Genomic DNA, 19766 nt, shown 5'->3' with positions numbered 1-19766 from the left:
CATAATGCTATTAGAGACTTATTCTCACTTAGTTCGCTCACCAGGCAGTGAGATGGCAATAAAAGAGAATGGCTCCTTTGAGACATTAATGCTTTGGAATAAATGATGTGCTAGAACAGAAATTTAATTAATTTACAGAGTATATTGATAGTCCCTTGTTACGGTGCTGTATATTTTTAATCTTCTTTAACATCTGTAGTAAAGTGTTTGAAAACCCCTGCAGTTGAGCAACTAGTAGATAATTAAGTAATAAGGTTTCTAGAGGGAAAAAGATTCTTTTTAAAGAATACTGTCATAACATGAGTAAAGTACTGCTGCTGTGATTTGCAGTGAAGAGAAAATTGTATACTGCCTGATTTAATACTGAGTAATAGGTATTTGATTCCTATTTTAAATGCTATCTGCAACTCTGCATCCCTGAAAATATTGTTTTGTTTCTGGTTTAGCCTCAAAAGAGGTCTTAGGGATTACTCACTATGGTAGCAAATCTTTTTCTAAATGCACTGCATTTGTTTCTTTATAGTATGGTTTGGGCACAACTAGGGTGAGGAGATTTGTGTTTAAGGAAAAACAACTCTTAAAAGTTTTACTTAACAGAAAACGAATGCAGAGATTTGTATTGAACCAATATTGCATGGAAAAATTACCCTCCCTAACAGCATTTATGTAGTAACATCTTTAAAGAAAATACATCAAGAACCAAATTCTGTTCTTTCATGCACGTTGACTTCATTGCTTGAGCTACAAAGAGGAATCCAAAATTTGGTTTAAACCCTAGGAAATGCATTTTGGCAAGATAAATTAACTAATTATAACATTACTTGTTGTGTTTCTTTTTCATTTTAGCGAAAGCAGATGAAGCATTAAAGGCTAAAGAGAGAAGTGAAGAAGAAGCAAAGAAAAGAAAGGAAGAAGGTAAGACATTTTTTTTCTTCAATAACAGACTAAATCCTGTAAGTCAGAACCTGTGTTTAAGGGATCGAGGTCCAGTGGGGCTGCACGATTTTCTTATCGGGGCATCTGGAACAGAGGTGGCCTTTCTGCCACTCTGTCAGTGCGGCAGGAGCTTTTTGCTCGTGCCATGTCACATTCCTGCGGCGATAACAAGAACTGTTCAAAGCACCAGAAATTTCAACCAGAGTTCAAAAAATATTTTTGCTGCCATTAAAGCAACCTAATACTTTGAGACAAAGTTCCGTGGTCAGACCAGTCAGTGCCACTGGTTTTTGTGCTGGATATTTTTCTTGATTACAAACAGTAAGTGCAGCAGTTAAGTTTTTGTGTGTGTATTTAGTCTACCTGATATCATGAAGGGAGTTAAGCTGTTTCTCGGTGAAATTTGGTACACTGAATGCTGGCAGGATGGGAGCGGTTTTCCTTTGCAATACAGTAGGTGGAAAGTTAATGTATAACGACTGGATAATTAAAATAAATGTATGACAGTGAGTAATGGGAAAGACATATTCAACAGTGTGAGGAGCCAATGCAAACAATTCAAGGAGCCTCAAAGTTTCTCACTCCAGCCATGATAGATATCCCTGTCTCGGAGAAAATATCGCAATTGTTCAAATTGAAATGAATTATTTAACTCTCTGTGACATCTATTACTTTTTCACATCGATTTAAACATAAAAAAAATATAGCGAAGGTCTTCCTTACAGTGGTTTTACTCTAGAAATATATGTTGTCACACCTTGGTCATTGCAGTGGACTTTCTCCTCTATGTATTTGATTGAAATGATGATCGGTTTCAGGTTGTAACTGTTATTTGATACAGAGAACAATCTCTGTGCAAATGCGTTCCTGATTATCCTTGCCCTGTGCCTCTTGTCTGCCTACCTGGAATTGCCTGGGTGGTCACTCAATATTTTAACCACCAAATAAACAGGCCCTAGGTTTGAGGATGATGTAATACTTGAGGAGATCATGAATTTTTCAGAGCTGGCCTTTTGATGGATTCATTTCCTATGAAAATCTGTGTTGCGCCCACATTTCAATCATACTTTGGTTAGGGCCAGGATATCGTATAAGGGGGAGAATGATATGAAGTAAAGCAGTTTAGAACAGCTTGAAATTTAAGGAGAGGTTAAGAGATTGAGATATTTTTCATTCCCAATGTGATATGATAACAAAATCCTTAGGCTAAACTAAACCAGGAAAAGTTGTGTGAATGGGAAGAGGTGGTAGGTTGCTTGATGACTGTGTAGCAAATGAGAGAAAACACCTAAAGGGGACAGTAGTGATCTATACAGTTCTACTGTGCCATGTCCTCCAGTCCTTCCAAAACATCATCCTTCTTTTCAAACTCTCTAATCTTATTGGAAAATCTCCTTGTGTCTGCCCTCTCCTTTCCTACCTCTGAGCACACCAAGCTGAACTTCAAGGTAAAGACCAGAACTGTAATTTTGCATCTGTTGTGCCTTCATCTCATTTCTCCTATACCTTCCGGGTATCACAGCCTGATTCTCCTGCCGCATACGCTGGTTTTTTAACCCCCAATGCCCTGCCTTCTGTTTAAAAGTCCCACCAGTTTCCTGAGAATGAGTTTCCGCCTTATCCAGGAATCCTTAACAACCAAGGCATCTCAAACACCTCGTCCCTGCTTGTGTCTTTTCCCCTTGAATTCCCAATCCATATCTTGGTCTGAACTGCTGCAGTCTTTGGGGGCTCCAAAGCCCCTGAATTTTGAGGAAATCATTTGGATATCTAAAAGATATTTGTAACAGGTCCTTAGCAAGATTTTTGGATTAGGAAAATGCATCCTACCTGTTTCCATGCTGCCATGTCTTCTCAGGTACTGACTTCAGGTGCTGTTTCTTTGGTTACAATCAAATTTCTCCAATTTTCTTCTTTACCCATTTTTTCTTTAGCTGGAACTCCAGTCTCAATAATTTCCAAAAGCAAATTCAAGCTTACTTGCACTTCAGATACAAACAAACTTCTTTAAATCCTCACGTGTGAATGAGAGTATTAAGTCTCAGTTTAATACTGAGGTCTGACTCAGCTGGTTGCTGTCCTACAGGATTTATAGGTTTTTACATGATTTCCTACCCTCTGTTTGTTTCTAGGTCTAGGTGTCTTTAAAAAGCTTCAAATTGTAAGACTTAGAGTGAAGTATGCTAAGTGTGTATTTCAAAACTCTAATGTAATCTTTATTAAAAATTTATATGATTGATTCCCTTCATCTCTTTTTAGGTTTGGTTGAAGGTTCTTTCCTAGAAAATAGTTGAAAAGAAATTATTTTGCATTTTCAGGTAAATCCGAAGCAACTAGCATGTACTGACTGCTTAGAAAAACAATTCAGAAATCCCCAAATTCGCAGATCTAACAGGGATGAAATTGCCAGCTCTGGTTCTTCAGCTAAATCCCGTTCTAGCACACTTTGACTGGCTTTAGGGGATAAAGGTTTCTCGGTGCTAACCGCTACCCACCCATTAGGCTCAACATCAGAGGACTGGTTAATTTGGCAGCCAACTGTCACTCATACTGAATTCCTGGTAATTACAGGCTTGTTTTGTTCCTGACCAAGTAGTTGCTGTTGGCCCTATGCAGTTTTAGGTAGAATGTTCTGGTCTCACTGATTATTTTATACCTGAAGCTCCTGCTGTGCTTGACAAAAATGGAAAATACCATGTAATTATCTTTTAAAATTTTGAATTAATCAATTGCGTTTCTTTCTCTGTTTGAAAGAGGTTGGAGGTGTTAACATTTAATAAACTTCTAGTTTAATGATGTTTAAAAAACCAGTGAAATGGATGCTTGGCTTTTTTTTTCACTTCAAAGAGTATCGAGCTATCGTTACATCTGAAGGAAACACTTTCTTTTATGTTAATTTTCTAATTATATTATCTGGGATACACTGTAAGAACTTATTATAATAGACATATTGGTGTTCCTGCATCCCATCTAAATGGGATGGATCCAGGAGTATCCCCAAAACGAGTATCACCAGTGCTGCACCAGTGGATTTGCCCAGCCCAGCAGTGACCACAGGAGAGCCTGGTGGTCCTGCTGCCCGTGGAGCACACGCCTGGGGGGTTCTTATAGATTAAAGCTGAATTGGGAGCAACTCAGAAGTAAAAGTTGATAACATAGGTATGTGTCCAACAGCAACTTCAAAGCAGAGTGTTTATTCCGACTGCTTGTCCTGCAAGCTGAACTGTCCAAGTGCGCTGCAGGTGGCTCAGTGCTTTTGAAGTCTATGAAATTTACTTGATCTACTTCAGGAGAATATTAAGCTCTCAGTGTAGCTTTTTAAGCAGATGATTGGATATGAAACAGGTCTTTTTGTCTGTAGGACAGGAATCCAGGACACTTTAACAGAGAAGTTCCGTGTCTGGAATGGCCATGTTTCAGAGCTGGGATGTCCTGATGCAGCTGAGCATGACAAATCCTTGAATACTTTGCAACACATTTAATATAGTGTCCAGAACACTCAGAAAATAACTTCTTTTAATTTGTCTTGTGGATGCAGTAGGTGGAGTGGGTATATGTAATTATAGTAAGATGGGGACATCATGTAGAAATCTTATCTATGATGACTTTCCGTAGGCAGTAGGCACCGAAGCAGCACCTGTGGCTTCAGAGAGATTCCCTTGCACTAAAAAGGCATCACAACATGCGTTTGATGCATATAAAAATAAAACCTTGTAAAAATCTCTAAGCCTGTGAATTGTCGATCCTAACAAAATGAAAAAGCAGCGCCTATATGATCCCAGTATCCTGCTCTCCTAGCACCTAGTGCCTCACTGATGTTAATTCCCTCATTTCTTAATGATGAAGGGCCGCTCCTAAGATCGGGGCTCCAAATACGGTTGTTTCACCCTCTTCTGCACTACAGCTTCCATCTGGTGCGCATAGTCTTTCGACGGCTTTCTAGGAGGATTAGGTGGAGCAAGATTATGTGAATATCATTTTAGTAAACGAGTTAGAAATGTAGGAACTCAGGTTAATAAACTGTTCTTCTGTTCCCGTGTGGCTGTTCTTGTGGAAGGAGATGTCTCTGTCTCATGATGGCTCCAGATGGCTCAAAGTTCAGGCGATCTCTTTTCTGACTTGTCTGCAAGATGGTACTTGAAATCTTTTTAATTCCCCTTCTGATCTTTTAAATGAGTGGCGAGTGAGAAGAGCTCCTCTTTTCTGCCATAGTGCTTGGAAAGGACTGAGGTAAAAGCTCATTTAGATTTCTTTGCTTCTCCTAACTTCTTCCTAAGTAATTTGACTTGTCCTCCAAGGTGGCCACTGCTCTGAGAGTGGCAGGGCACCCTTAGCAAGTTTGCGGACGACACTAAGCTGGGTGGAAGTGTCGATCTGCTGGAGGGCAGGGAGGCTCTGCAAAGGGATCTGAACAGGCTGGATCCATGGTCTGAGACCAATGGCATGAGGTTTAACAAGGCCAAATGCCGGGTCCTGCACTTGGGGCACAACAACCCTGAGCAGTGCTACAGACTAGGAGAAGTGTGGCTGGAGAGCTGCCTGGAGGAGAGGGACCTGGGTGTGTTGGTCGACAGCGACTGAACATGAGCCAGCAGTGGCCCAGGTGGCCAAGAGGCCAATGGCATCTTGGCTTGGATCAGAAACGGCGTGACCAGCAGGGCCAGGGAGGTTATTCTCCCTCTGGACTCGGCACTGGTGAGACCACTCCTCGAATCCTGTGTTCAGTTCTGGGCCCCTCACCACAAGAAGGATGTTGAGGCTCTGGAGCGAGTCCAGAGAAGAGCAACAAAGCTGGTGAGGGGGCTGGAGAACAGGTCTTATGAGGAACGGCTGAGAGAGCTGGGGGTGTTTAGCCTGGAGAAGAGGAGGCTGAGGGGAGACCTCATTGCTCTCTACAACTACCTGAAAGGAGGTTGTGGAGAGGAGGGAGCTGGGCTCTTCTCCCAAGTGACACGGGACAGGACGAGAGGGAATGGCCTCAAGCTCTGCCAGGAGAGGTTCAGGCTGGACGTTAGGAAAAAATTTTTCACGGAAAGGGTCACTGGGCACTGGAACAGGCTGCCCAGGGAGGGGGTTGATTCACCTTCCCTGGAGGGGTTTAAGGGACGGGTGGACGAGGCGCTTAGGGACATGGTTTAGTGTTTGATAGGAATGGTTGGACTCGATGATCCGGTGGGTCTCTTCCAACCTGGTGATTCTATGAAAGTGCGATAGGAATTTGCTGTAGGAAAGCTGAGAGCTGAGCTCGCTGCTGGGGCTGCAGGGGCCCAGGGCTCGTCGGGGTGAGGCAGTTGGGTCCTCGCTTGCACAGACTTGCAGCGTGTTTTGGAAAAAGTCGTGTGTATTTTTTTCATCCCATTGTGAGTGGCTCATGTGCTGGCAGTTGATTTGCATACAGTGATTCTAAAGGATGACTATGGAAAGGCGAAAAGGGGGGAAAAAAGGGTTGGTAGTGAATTGGAAACAATGGTAACTTACAGCAAAAGCAGGAGGAACACTTCTTTTCAATTTATTAATAAGCACCATAAAAAATGTCCTGTGGTGTCTTTGAAAAAGTTGTAAGGATGTTGCACTGTTCTAAAATGAATAGAAAATGTTTCCTGAAGAGATGCTTGTTAAATAAAATTCATCAATTTGTCTGAGGAGTTCGCTACCAGTTAAGAACAAAATGTTTTATTTTCGCTGGAAAAGAAATGGCCTAATTGTATTGTTTGTCGTGTTCAAGCATACCAAGTCCATGCAAGACGTCCAGCGACACTGCACAATGGCAAACACTGTTTTGGTGTGTGTTCATGTCCCGTGTGTATTTGCAAGCAGGACGGTTTTCCTTCTTGCACCCATCGTGGTGCACGTGCTAAAGCGGGTTCCCTTTCCATCTCAGCCGAGCCGCTTGCTTCTCCTGGGTGCTGTTGACATCCTTTGCGTGCATAAAGAGCCTTTCACAATTTATCTTACTTCTCACTTCTGCATACAGCCAGTTTTGAACCCTCTTCGATTTGCTCGTTTGCAATTCGCAGCTTTCCCTTAGTGGCTGGGAGGTGTGACTCATGCAGACAGAGATACACTTCTGTTTTCTCCCAGTTTTCCATGCTTTGTACAAGAAGCATCGTGATTATTTCACACTGGACTGATTTAAATTTGGTGTTCTAATTTTGGTCATGTAGAGAGCAATTTTATATATTTTTGATCGTTAATTCTCACTGGATTGGCTTCTGTTGCATAAGGGGAGGAGGAAGTGAAACATCAGTTCTGTTTGATTTTTGTTTTATTCACACAACTATTTTATTCTGTGCATAATTGTTCGTAGTGATCCCCTGCCTGCTTCCCCAAGCCCTTCTGGATGAAATGTTAGTAATTAAATTGTATAAGGCCTGTAAGAAATATCCAGTTATAAAAGTTGCCCTGTCTTTTGGCAGTTGTTGCCTGATGAACCTTACTCTGTCTGTTCATCTTCAAACAAGAGTGTTTGCCTAAAATATCCTTAGTTTCATCAATAAATTGTCGTAAACCATTTTCAAAGGTATTTCTGAATAAAATCATTTTTCCTCCAGGAATTCTAGATTTTGAATATTAAAGGAAAATTGATTTCACTGCTTTTCACCATTTTATAATTCGAAATATAACTCTGCAAAAAGGAAATTTCTGAACTGCCAGCCTGGGTGGGCAGCAAGTGCCTGCAACACCGTGGTAACCTCTCCTCGGGAGAAGTGGAGATTCCTCGCTGCAGTAAGCAAAACCAACCATGCAAATCAAGGAATTGTTTCCTAGCCTGTGAAAACTGGTTCTTCACCCCCCGCCCTATAGCGATGGTGTCTTAACATTACTTTTATTGTAATTTTATTGCCAAATCAGGTGTGAGATTAGATGTTGGATGTTACATGTAATCTGCTCGGAAATCAAATTATTTGACCTCCAAGCCCACCAATGCCCCCTCCTGCTGGTTTGCTGTTAAATATGCAGCGTTTTCCTGTCATGAATACAAATCGAGGACAAATTAGAATCTACAGACAGCTGACCTGAGCTCCAGATTAGAGACTGGGGGCTTGTGCTGTTTTAAATGTTTTAATTACCATAGTCCCTATAGCCAGTTGAAGGACACACAGCAAAATGATTTTTTGCGACAAAAAAGCGAAGAAAGGAAGAAAAAGGCTCCCTCCATCTCATTTGAATTTTTCAGTTTGATTACATTTGCACTTCCATTGGAGCTATGCTAATTTGCTGCATGAAATTAGTTCTATTAATAAAAAATGCAGTACTTTATACAAGAGTATTTTCAACGGAGCGCTCTTTCTACTTTGTTTTTGTTTACTTGTTCCCATTCGGGACTGCCTGGAAAATGACACCACGATCTGAAGGGGATTTTACTGTCAAACTTGATTTTCACTCCAGGCCTGGCAAGGCAGATTCAAAGTAGCTGGGATGGGTAACAGCAATAGTTGAAATAAATCACACGATGTGCTGTGGGAGAAAGATTCAAATGCATTGGATTGCGTAACTGCGAGATGTTTGGATGGTTTCTCTTCGTATACCATGCATAATGTTTTTAAATTTTCGGTTTAAAATGCAACTTGTCGTAAAGCAGACGTTCTGGGTTAGGTGAGGAGGAGGAACTGGAGGATGCTGCTGCACGATGGAGGGGCACGGAGAGAAAGGGTTACATCAGATAACCAGGAAAAGAAGTTTTTCGGAATGCAGCTGAATACGGTTTGTTCTTTTGAAATCAATCAATAGGTAAATCGATGCGACGGCGGTGCTCACGCTAGGGCGGATATTGTCCTGCTGCCTTCATCCTGGAATTTGCATTCCCTGTTTCTCGTGTGTGCTGGCCCAGCGTTGAATTGATTAGTTATGCCTACCCAGTAAGCAGGGAAACATTTTTATATACTCTGGGGAAATAAATTTGGCAGAAAATCAGCATGAGTAGATTTAATTATCACTCTGAGACCTTTCCCTTTTCTGGCTTAGTGATCCTGAAACTCTGTGTGTTTCGCTGAAATCTGTGTGGACGCTAAGCTTCGCTTCCCAATTTGTTCCTCCACGCAATGATAAGCCAAGCAATTACTGGTTTATTGATTTTTCATCATGGCAAATTTAAAGTTGATTTTTTCCTGAAAAGGCAGGGGTGATTAAGTGTTTCCCCTCGGTTTAGTACAAGAGAGCTATGTGGCAGAATCTAATATCCTGAGGTCAACCTCTGCAGGCAGATAATACGGTGTCTTGGCCACGTGTTAAGGAGAGAAATCAGGGCTACAAATGTGATAGGATATATGTGGAGACAGTTTAATTTGCTCCATTTATATGAACAAGTCATGTGGCACATGCTTGGAAAACATCATTTTGAATAGGCTTGGAAATGAAGCCCACGTGGGCAGGAGGAACGAGTGAGTGCAAACAAGAGAGGCATTAAAGCATTTAGTGCTGGGAGAGAATTGGCCTTTAAAGAGAGAAGTAAAACAAATCTCTGATGTGTTACTCTCAGAATTTACTGAGATGATGTGGCTGCTTTAGTGATGTCTCCGGTGCAGGTTTAGCCTGGCGTTAGCAAGAAAGTCCAAAGAAGGTGATGTTTGTATCTGAAGTGTTCTCACAGCAGTCCTCGTAGGAATGCACCTAGTAAAGGTTTTAAACCAAAGCATGAAAATTGTGCTTTTTCAACTGATATAATGTATCACTGTAATCTAAACAGACTTAAAACAATAGATCTAATGGATTTAAATTAGCTTGTATGTGCATTCAGTAGGTAGTTTTAAAATATCTTTTCTGCTATCTTTTTATTTCATATCAAATAGATAAATCCAGCTTAAAATATTTTACAAAGAAAGATAAGTTGCATGTGCTGGTGGAGTAATTTTGATCAGTTTGGGAAGAATGTCAATGTTTTCTCGAGTATCTTCTGCTATTTAACTCAATTCTGCCAAGGGACAGCATCAGTAAGGGGCTGCCATAAAGGAATAGTAGAGAAAATGGTAAAGATTTAACCAATTATGGGAAATGTATGAAATGTGGTTTCTATAACTGTCATGGGCACAAGTTGTAATATTTGAGTCAAGACTTTGAGTGCCTCAGAGTCTCGGTTTGGATCCTTGTCCTGAATCAAACCTATACATGGCATAGTCTTGGAGCTACAATTTTGATTGAAAGTCTCTTGTTCACCATTTCGGCTTCACTTCAGTATTATTTTCAGAAATTCAGAAGAAGAAGAAATTCAGATAATTCCTTTTAAGTAAATAACGTGAATAAAATGCTGCTTTACTAAGTAAGTGAGTAAGTTTTATTAGATACCGAAACCATCAGAAGATTTGCTTCCTCTGTGCCTTCACGTACATGTACCACCTTGTATTTCACAGCATGATGCAGTGAGCACTTGAAGTTCCATTAAGCTCCTGCTGGCTTACTGGACTCTCAGTGGCCACAAACTGAGACCAGAATCTGTTACCAGAAATCCTCCATAGACAGATGGAGCTGTAAGGAATGCTCCCCTCTTCCTCCTACACCACAGTGCATCATTTTGATAGGAATGGTTGGACTCGATGATCCGGTGGGTCTCTTCCAACCTGGTTTTTCTATGATTCTATGATTCTATGTGCAGGATGAATTCAGTGCTTTCGCTAAAGCAGGTGCTTGGGAGGCTCTAGACTTAGGGCCTGTGTGGATTGGGAGAGATGGAGGGTCACAAAAGAAAAGTTGGTATGTACAGGAAAGCCTAGAGGACTCAACTTTTAGAAGGTTAATTATAAATTCTGCACATATCCCAATATATAAGCTCTATTTTTTTATACTCATCTATAACCTATTGGACAGTAGTTCTTAGATGGAGAATCTAACCACAAGTTTATCCACAACAAAGTGGCTATTTCACTTAACACTTCCTTTAGCAAAAGTTAAAAGACTGTACCTTGATGTAATTGACATGAAAAACTCATGTTGAATCTGCTACGAAAAGATTTGATTGCATGAGGTCAGGCTGTGTAGCTGTAATAAGTTAAAGTGCTTTACTCAATGATACGGAAATATATTAGGAAGCCCCTAAGTTCATTCATTATTGCCTTAGGTCATAGTTTATGCTCAGTAAATTTTATTGGAGTTCATTGTTATGGCAGTGACCTGAGCTCAGTCTGTTAAGTCCCCAAGATAATATATTTACTATAGAAATGTGATATTTTTCTTTTTTACTGTCTTATCAGAATTGGAATTTCAAGTCTTTGCAGTTTTGCCTTCCTAATGGCAGATTTTAAGCAAAGTGTAAGTCCCTGCAGCTCCACCCTTTGGGTCCCCTGTGAGCAAATGCTGCTTCATTAGTCTGACACAAACACCTGGTGTTGCGCTTCCAGTCTCCGGAGGATGTTTCAGCATCTGGCGCACACTGTGATCTTTTTTTATGTGTGTTTAATCTTTTTATTGACGTTTTAGAATAAAAAGTAAGCAGAAATGAATCAAGGATAATGTAAAAATGCGAAGTTTTGTGCAGTTGCAGTGGTGTAGTGCAGCATATTAGGAATAATAATAATAATAATAATAATAATAATAATAATAAATGTGAAGGATGAAATTGCAGCACAAAGCATGGCATCTTTGCTGGCCAGTCTCCATCTTCCACAAGAGAGACAGTCATCAGAAAGAGGGTCGATACACCCCCATGGACAACAGCTATTTGAGTAATCAATTCTCGGCTTTTTATTAAAGCTTCTGTGATTACTAATCACTTTAATATATGTTCCTTAAATTTTAGACTGCTTCATGCCTGCCCATCATCATCTTCTCTTCTGTATTTTGTACCTCCCTCCCTTCTTTGCCTGCTTTCCATGAAGATCTCTCAGCCTGAGCACCCCGTCCTGCTGCGGGTTAGTCACCTTTGTGGACAGCAGGTCAAGGGAGGTGATTCTCCCCTCTGCTCTGCTCACCTGGAGTCCTGCATCCAGCTCTGGGGTCCTCAGCGCAGGGAGGATGTGTTGGAGTGAGTCCAGTGGAGGCCACAGAGATGATCCGAGGGCTGGAGCACCTCCTGTACGAGGACAGGCTGAGAGAGCTGGGGTTCAGCCCGGAGAAGAGGAGGCTCTTGGGAGACCTTAGAATAGCTTCAAGTTCTTAAAGGAGGCCTGCAGGAAAGCTGGGGAGGGGCACCTTATCAGGAGTGTAGTGATAGGACAAAGAGTAACGGCGTTAGACTGAAAGAGAAGAGAGATTTTTGTTTTGCTGACAGAGGCCAGAGATGTGGTCGATACCCAATCCCTGGAAACATTCAAGATCAGGTTGGATGGGGCTCTGAGCAACCTGATCAAGTTGTCACTGCAGGGGGGTTGGACTAGAGACCTTAAAGGTTCCTTCCAACCCAAACCATCCTGGGATTCTATGATTCTTTGATTTTCCCCTACGCCGGAGCCAGGGGATTCTGTGCCTCCTAGCAGCCGTTGGCTGTGGTGGGTGGGACATTCCGCTAGCCGGGGAGATGGAAGGAGTCAGTGTTACAACCCCTTATTTCCCTGATTTGGGTTGTAGCAGTCAGAGACACTTTCCACTTCTGTTTGAGCGTGTGCACCTGGGTAGCTTGGATTTGGCAGCCCTGGTTCAGCTTGGCCTTAATGAGCACTTGATTTAAACATATTTATGCTTTCATAGCACCAACCAAGTTCCCCGAAGAGTCGCTCGGGAGGTCTGTTGCAACAGCATGTTGCTTTATTGGCAAAATTTGGCAAGGAAGGGCAAGAAAATGTTCTTGCTCTTGAAAAGTGTGTTTTCTTGTGCAATTTTGAGTTAGGGACCAGTAATGTAGTGAAACAACACGTTCTTGTCATCGCCAGGGTCAGGTTTTTTCGTGTGTGTTTTTATAACACTGGTCATATGATATTACAGTTAGGGTTTTTTTTCTGTATACTGAGTTAAAAGGCATTGAAATGTTAATTACCTCCTTAGTATCCAATTCCAGTTGCTGTACTGGGCACACGACGTTTACACCAGTGTGAAGGTGTAGGATGTTTCTGTGAGGTATTTCGTCAGGAAGCGTGGAAGCTGTGCTGTAAAAACATTAGGAAATATCAATGTTCTTCAGTTTGTGCCGAAAGAAATGATTTAGAGAAGAGTTTGTACTGCTACTGTAATGCTCCTCTGAGCTAACGTGCAAAATACAAGAGGAATAAAAGGAATAAATGAAGAGGGAAATTGCCTATGGATGTCTCTGGCACAGCTGAGGTTTCAGTTTGAGCATTTAAAAGGACAGAGCTAAGTCCCACTGGTAAAATCATGCTTGAGTTTTACGTGAAGGACATCTTATACATTGTGCGACAGCATTTAAAACCAAAGTTGAGATTCATAAAGTTTCAGATCATGAGTAATCTGGTAAGTTAAAATATGGGGAGTTCTATCCCATTTGGCTATGGCAATATGACAGGCATCAGAAGCAGAAATACCTGTGCCAGCAGAGGAGGAGTGAAGGACATGGTGAGGACACATAGAAGGAAGGAGATTTTGGGCTGTTCAACAGTGTTTGGGGTAAGAATATCCCTTATCGATAATAAATAGCCACTTGTTGGCCTGGAACAGTGGCAAAGGTATTGAAAGATGTGTTCAACATAATTCGTTACTGCATTCGCAGCAAATACAGATGGATTGTTTTTTCATTATTTTAAGAACATTTCGGTCACTTCTCGCTGAGGTGGGTAGGCTGGGCCAGCAGGGTGTCCCCAGGGCTTGGGGTGCCCATGAACTTCACTGAGCTCTCCTCCAGGGGCAGTGGGATGCAAAAGGACCGTGTCCACCACAGGACTCCTCAAGTGCTGTCTCCAGCTGCTGATAGTAGCTGGACAAGCCTGTATATTCGCAACCAAGCAAAATTTGGAGCCAGTATGAATGTTGCCACCATGATTTAATTAAACAAAGATTAATAGGGGTGGTGTGCATGAATCTAATGCAATGGAATCGCCGTTGGAACCCATGTGGTTTATTACAAGTGTCAAATACTTGCAAGGACTGGGTATTCTTGGAGGGTGAACAAGTGGAGAAAACTAATCTTGAAATATTACATGTTGAAAGAATTACATTTGCTGGAGAAAACCTGTGCTTGTGCAGCTTTCTGTTTTCCTGCTTTTCTAATGTTGCCATTTGTACTGCGCTTTTCAAATGTTGTTTACTGGGTCTCTGGCTGTAGGTTGTCCGTGTGAAATACAGTTTTGAAGATGAAGTTCTAAAGGGAATAAAGCAAATACAATAGATGGAGTGGACGTTTGTCAAGAAACCTACACGAGCCATTAAATGCTGTTTTCCAGTTTAGGTGGTGTAAAAATGAGAAGTGTGCTAATATAGGGCTCTATTGATCAGGAATGGTCCCCGGCATCTCCCACTAGGAAACATTATGTACTGCGGTGAGTTCCTTTGCGAGACGGCCAATCTGTCCTCAGAATGTCTTGGATGCCTTTTACCCACTTGCTGTCTTGGTTTACATAAAAAATGTGAACCAGAATGGAAGTTTCATGAGCAGAAAATAGGGTTGTGTTGATATGAAATAGCCTTTGACTGTAAAGACTTCCTGGATGCTTGCTGTGATTCATGCATGCAGAAGATTGGCTTTTCCAGATATATTTTTAATGCACTCTGCAGAACTAAGTTTTTGAGGAAAACTTAAAAAAAAAAATTAAAAAATTTCCTTTTGTTGGATTGATTTAAATTAATATGAAGTGATCTGGCCATGGGCAAGATGTTCAACCTGCAAATCTCTCTCTCTCAATTTAGGAAGCTTGTCGTCACTGTTTACAGAAATGACAAAGAAACTGTCAAGACGATATGATTTTTTTATTGTAAATGTGGTCTATTTTAGCATGCAGGGTGAATGCAGGGCTGGGATCGTGTTTCCCTAGCATATTGGGAATGGGCATGTGGAGAGGTTTTCTGATCCATAGGAGCCAGAGTCACTGTGTATGGAAAAAGGAGATGAAACTGTGGATGCAGGGACCTTAAAACCAAGCTAATTTGGGTAAATGTTGGAGTTAGCACACTGTTCCTTAAACTCACAATTCCTGAGATGACGGGATGTCCAATAGCACCGTGGCCTCTTCAGAACAAGCGTGGAAGCTCTTTAATTTACACGATTGCAGTTTGCTGCTAGGAAAAGATGGGGATGCAGATACTGGTCGTGTAACCCATGCACAGATCCTACGCATCGGTCTTGCTTGCATTTGCTTTGAGCCAGCTGCACTTTGTGGGGTGAATGGGCGCTGCCTGGAAAATTGCTGCTCTCGTTCAGGGATACGAATGCGTGTACTTCACCTGCGAAGAAGTGTGGTTTGTTTTAATCCTTCGGTTTGCATAGGAATAGTCTAAAATTTGGCTTTATTTCATGCATTAGCTGAAAATCCATGGAAGGGAGAAGCAATGCACAAAGTCTGTGTTACAAGGAAATTCATAGAATCATAGAATCACCAGGTTGGAAGAGACCCACCGGATCATCGAGTCCAACCATTCCCATCAACCACTAAACCATGTCCCTTAGCACCTCGTCCACCCGTGTCTTAAACACCTCCAGGGAAACTGAAGGAAAGGTAGATTAAAAATAACAGTTTCCCTTCTATCATCTGTGGAGGTGTCTTGCTTTGCTTCAGTCTTAAAATACAAAGCAGCTTTTGTCTGTTTTCATACGCTTTTATGACAGGAAGAAAATCAGATACATGTTCTCCTGAACTGAAGCCCATTAATACATGGGATTCTTTAAGAGAGACACAACGTCAGCAAGATGTGTGTAAATATTAAAATTATTTTGAAGGTGGCATTTGAGTCGATTTGTTTTGAGAAATATAGCAGGTATAATTGAAGTTTTACATCTGTAAAGATATCCAAGCAGGTAAAGCACTAATCAGGTTCTTTCTCCAAAGCTGCAACCTCAGCTAGCAAACAGACAGAAAGTCATTGTCCCTTCCTGGGTCTGTACTGTGAGTCAGAGCATTTCAACAGTAGCATATTGAAAAGTATTTTGTTTCAGATCCTTCCAAAGACACATTTTTAGACAAAAAAATTTAGCTCCTTGGTTCTGTTTCTGTTTTATGGCTGTCTTTGAAAAGGTGTTTGAGATGGGGCACAGCCATACAACCCAATTGCTGGAGATCGTCAAATATTCTGCTTCTAACTGCTGTTCCATAAGTGAAAATACAGATACAGTCATGGTCTCCTTCACAGGGCAATTTATGACTTTTTAATGAATTAAAAGTCTTGAAATTGTCTTCAAAATTTAAGACAGATGAAAACCAAAAATGGCTTCTGTACTTCATTAATATTTGGTATTTTACTGCCATCTTGATGGCTTTTACTTGTGCTAAAGGATAAGTCTAAGGCAAGCATCAGTTAAGGTAATGGGATTGTAAAGCAATCGCGTAATTAGTTATCTGACTCCAATCATTTTAAAAACAAATTTATAGCTACGTATTGAAAAGCTGCTTTTAAAAGGGAAAATAAACAGCGGTGCGTGAAGCGAGGAGCAGGAGGAACTGCCCGGGTGGGCAGCCAAAGGGCCAGAAGGTCTCATCTTGGAAAGTAAAAGGAACTGATTTTTAGCTGTCTCATAAGCCCTTTGAATAATCTCTGGCAGGCGAGTGGTCAGAGATCTAGAAAATATGGGTTGAGGACAGCAGTTGATGGGACTGGGTTTATTTTATCCAAAGAAAACGGAAGCGGGAGAGAAGTATTCCAGTTTGATCCTAGGGGAAGAGCTGCTCTGCAAGAAGGTGACTGGACATGGGGACACCGTATGCATCGCCGATGTGACCATCATCTGCTCCTCTACCTTAGGAATTCATTCTGTCTGTTAAAAGGGAAAAGGGGAAAAAAAATAATTAATCCTGTCTAGGAGGAAGCTATAAGTATATTGTCACTGCTTCTTTTTTGAAATTCCAACTTCATTTGAAAAAAAAACCCAAAAACAAACCAGAAGAAAGTTCCAGGATAGGGAGGATTGAGAGCTACTGGTTTCCAGTTGTGCTAATAGCTATATACTGAAATGTGCAATCTGGAGATGTGTTTGTACCATTGCAATAAGCATGTATGTTGTTTGCTTTAGAAAATTATTCAAAAATATTCAATTATTCATTTTAAACAGTTATATTTCAGGAGCTGACGTCTTGAGTTCACTGTTCTGTATTGCAGAATTCCCTGGTTTAGGTAGCAAGAAAAGAGCATCCTTCTGTAACTTTATGTATATTTACTTATTTCCCAGAATTCTCCAAAAATATAAAGCGTATATATCCATTCATTAACTATTTCACTTAAATTGTGAGGTTTGTTCTTTAAATTTCCATTAATTTGCACCGTTTGGTCTGTTGAGGTTTTCATTTGTCAAAATTGTTTGCTTTTGGGTATTAGTTACGCAAACATTGATGTGTAGCTTTGGCCTGTTAGCTATCAATTGAAATCAGAAAATCAATAGACTTAATAGCTCCTCATTACAGAGTTGATGCATTTGCAAGGCTGAGTCACGTATTGTCAGGGAACAATCAATTCAGTCAAAAACTATTACACCATCACCGCCAGAAACGGTTTCATAATGTTTGAGTGTGTTTATTGTTGACTTGAGCTTTCACGGTGGTTCCAAACGCAAAATAATCTTCTTCTGGGGTCTCTTGCGGAGTTATGAGGTCAGAGGCACAGGGAACAGAGGCACAGACTCCTCTAGCAAGTCCTGTTGTGGTTTGCAGGAGTTTTGTAGATGGAAACTCCGTAAGCTGGTTTCTTGCAGCAAGGATGATTTCCTAGAGCTGATGCTGTGTTGGTTGTGTCTGCGATGCAAACCAAGAACCTAAAAACTGGAGCGCTGCTCCCATGGCATCCGAAGCAAATACAGAAATAAAGAAATTAATTTACGTCACAGCTCCCACCCGGGGATAAAGCACCAGCTTCACATCATAAACCAAAGCAGAGGAAAGCAAAGCCTGTTCTTTGATTTCCTGAAATATTCCATCTTTTTCTTTCCATTCTCCAAGTGCATGGTTGTGCTTTCTTGGTTTTATACTTAAAAAGGGAATTGTAAAGCAATAAAGGTGCACCTTTGGGATTTCAGGCTCATGTACGTGTAAGAGGATGCATACCTTTCTTTTTCTCAAGAAAAGCACACAGTAGTTACATTTTTAGTTTAAAATTCTTTGTCAAGTAAATAATTAAGCACAGTTGATTTTTGAGGTGGCTACAAAATTTAAACATATACTGAAAATAATACCTAAAAAATCTCTAAACTATAAAAATAACTATAAAAATAGCTACTTGCAGTGGTTTGTAGATACAGGTTTTGTAGGTAGAGACTCTGCTGCCCAAGGTCCATCCAACCTGGGCTTGAACCCCTCCAGGGATGAGGCAGCCACAGCTTCCCTGGGCAACCTGGCCCAGTCCCTCACCACCCTCATCGTGAAGAAATTCCTCCTTATGTCTAGCCTAAGTCTGCCCTTCCCCAGTTTATCGCCATTGCCCCTTGTCCTATCACTCCAAGCCTTTGTAAACAGTCCTTCCCCAGTTTTCTCGTAGCCCCTTCAAGTACTGGAAGGTCGCTGTAAGGTCTCCTCAGAGCCTTCTCTTCTCCAGGCTGAACGACCCCAATTCTCTCAGCCTGTCCTCATATGGGAGGTGCTCCAGCCCTCAGATCATCCTTGTAGCCTCCTCTGGACCTGTTCCGACAGCTCCATCTCCTTCTTATCTTGAGGATTCCAGAACTAGACACAATACTCCAGATGAGGTCTCACACAAGAGAAATAGCGGGGCAGAATCACCTCCCCTGACCTGCTGGATGGTCTCCAAGTCCATATTCTAAGGCTTCTGAAGTATTCTGGAAGGAGTGTTCCACCTGCTCATCACTCCATGAAGCGAAAAGCCAGAATGATTATTTTAACTTAAATCTCTGCGCATTAGATAATCTCTCCTGTGCTTGTTGACCCGTACGGCAGGACGAATCACTGGATGCAGACAATCGCTTTCATTCTCTTTCCATGTTGATACAACATGATGGAAATGGAGCCAAGTGACCCCTGCTCGGGCGCTGTGCGTGCTGTGGGGTCCTGGCCCCAGAGGTTTGTGATGTTTTCCAAAAAACTACAGTGGGAAATTATCCATCTGCTAAAGGGAGTCTTCTTAAAAGTTGTGTGTCTTTTAAGATCATTTCACTATTTTAGTCATTTAGTTAGAAGGAGCACAAGTCATAATTGAGCATGATGAAATAGAGTTAAAAAGCAGGAATAGCAAATGTATCAGTAAGGATACCATAACTGTGGTCTAATTTTATGTTAAAATGTACACTTGAAGGAATAATTGAATACATTGCTCAATGTAAATGAGAAATAGCTCTGTGGACCTTAAATGAATTAATTATTTGCAGTCAGAAGAGTCTTGTCTATTGGATTTAGATGACAATCCCACAGAAATGTACACATTTCCTCTAAGTTCATGTGTAAGTCATTACATGAATTTAAAAGAAATGCATACATTCAAAGCATCAAGCGTCCAAATATTTCCTAGTTCTTAATTTTAAGTCTACATTGCTGTTCTCCAAAGTAACTGCAAGGAAGTGGTGTCATTCATTTTATTAAAGTATTTTTCTTCACTGGAAAAAGATAGGTTATTAAAGAAGAAATCCAGACATTCAGTAAACATGTAGGATGAATGAAATACAGACTAAATTAATGATATTTAAGATGACATACATAATTATAATAGAAAGGTCAGGGTAGGTGGCAGCTTTCCCAAGTATATAGAGTGTCAGAAAAATCCCCAAAGTCTGTCTTTTAATTGAGTTTTGTTTTCTTTCCCTCGCATCGAAGCATTAAGGTATTACCCTGGTCCTGAGCCTGTGTTCCTATAATTTAATATGGCAA

At 41.1% G+C, this 19766-nt stretch overlaps 1 protein-coding gene across 1 annotated transcript in view; it reads left to right on the top strand.

Moving 5' to 3' along the window:
• The window catches only part of RSRC1 (arginine and serine rich coiled-coil 1), a 153037-nt gene that overhangs the window by 122080 nt on the left and 11191 nt on the right, over positions 1-19766 (top strand). The window contains exon 7 of the mRNA XM_069865150.1: positions 847-915. Coding sequence (XP_069721251.1) covers positions 847-915 — 69 coding nt within the window. The remainder of the gene's footprint in view (positions 1-846; positions 916-19766) is intronic.

The sequence above is a fragment of the Phaenicophaeus curvirostris genome, chromosome 10 (assembly GCF_032191515.1).
Source record: "Phaenicophaeus curvirostris isolate KB17595 chromosome 10, BPBGC_Pcur_1.0, whole genome shotgun sequence".
NCBI classification, from domain to species: Eukaryota; Metazoa; Chordata; class Aves; order Cuculiformes; family Cuculidae; genus Phaenicophaeus; species Phaenicophaeus curvirostris.
This window is presented reverse-complemented; position numbering and strand designations above follow the sequence as displayed.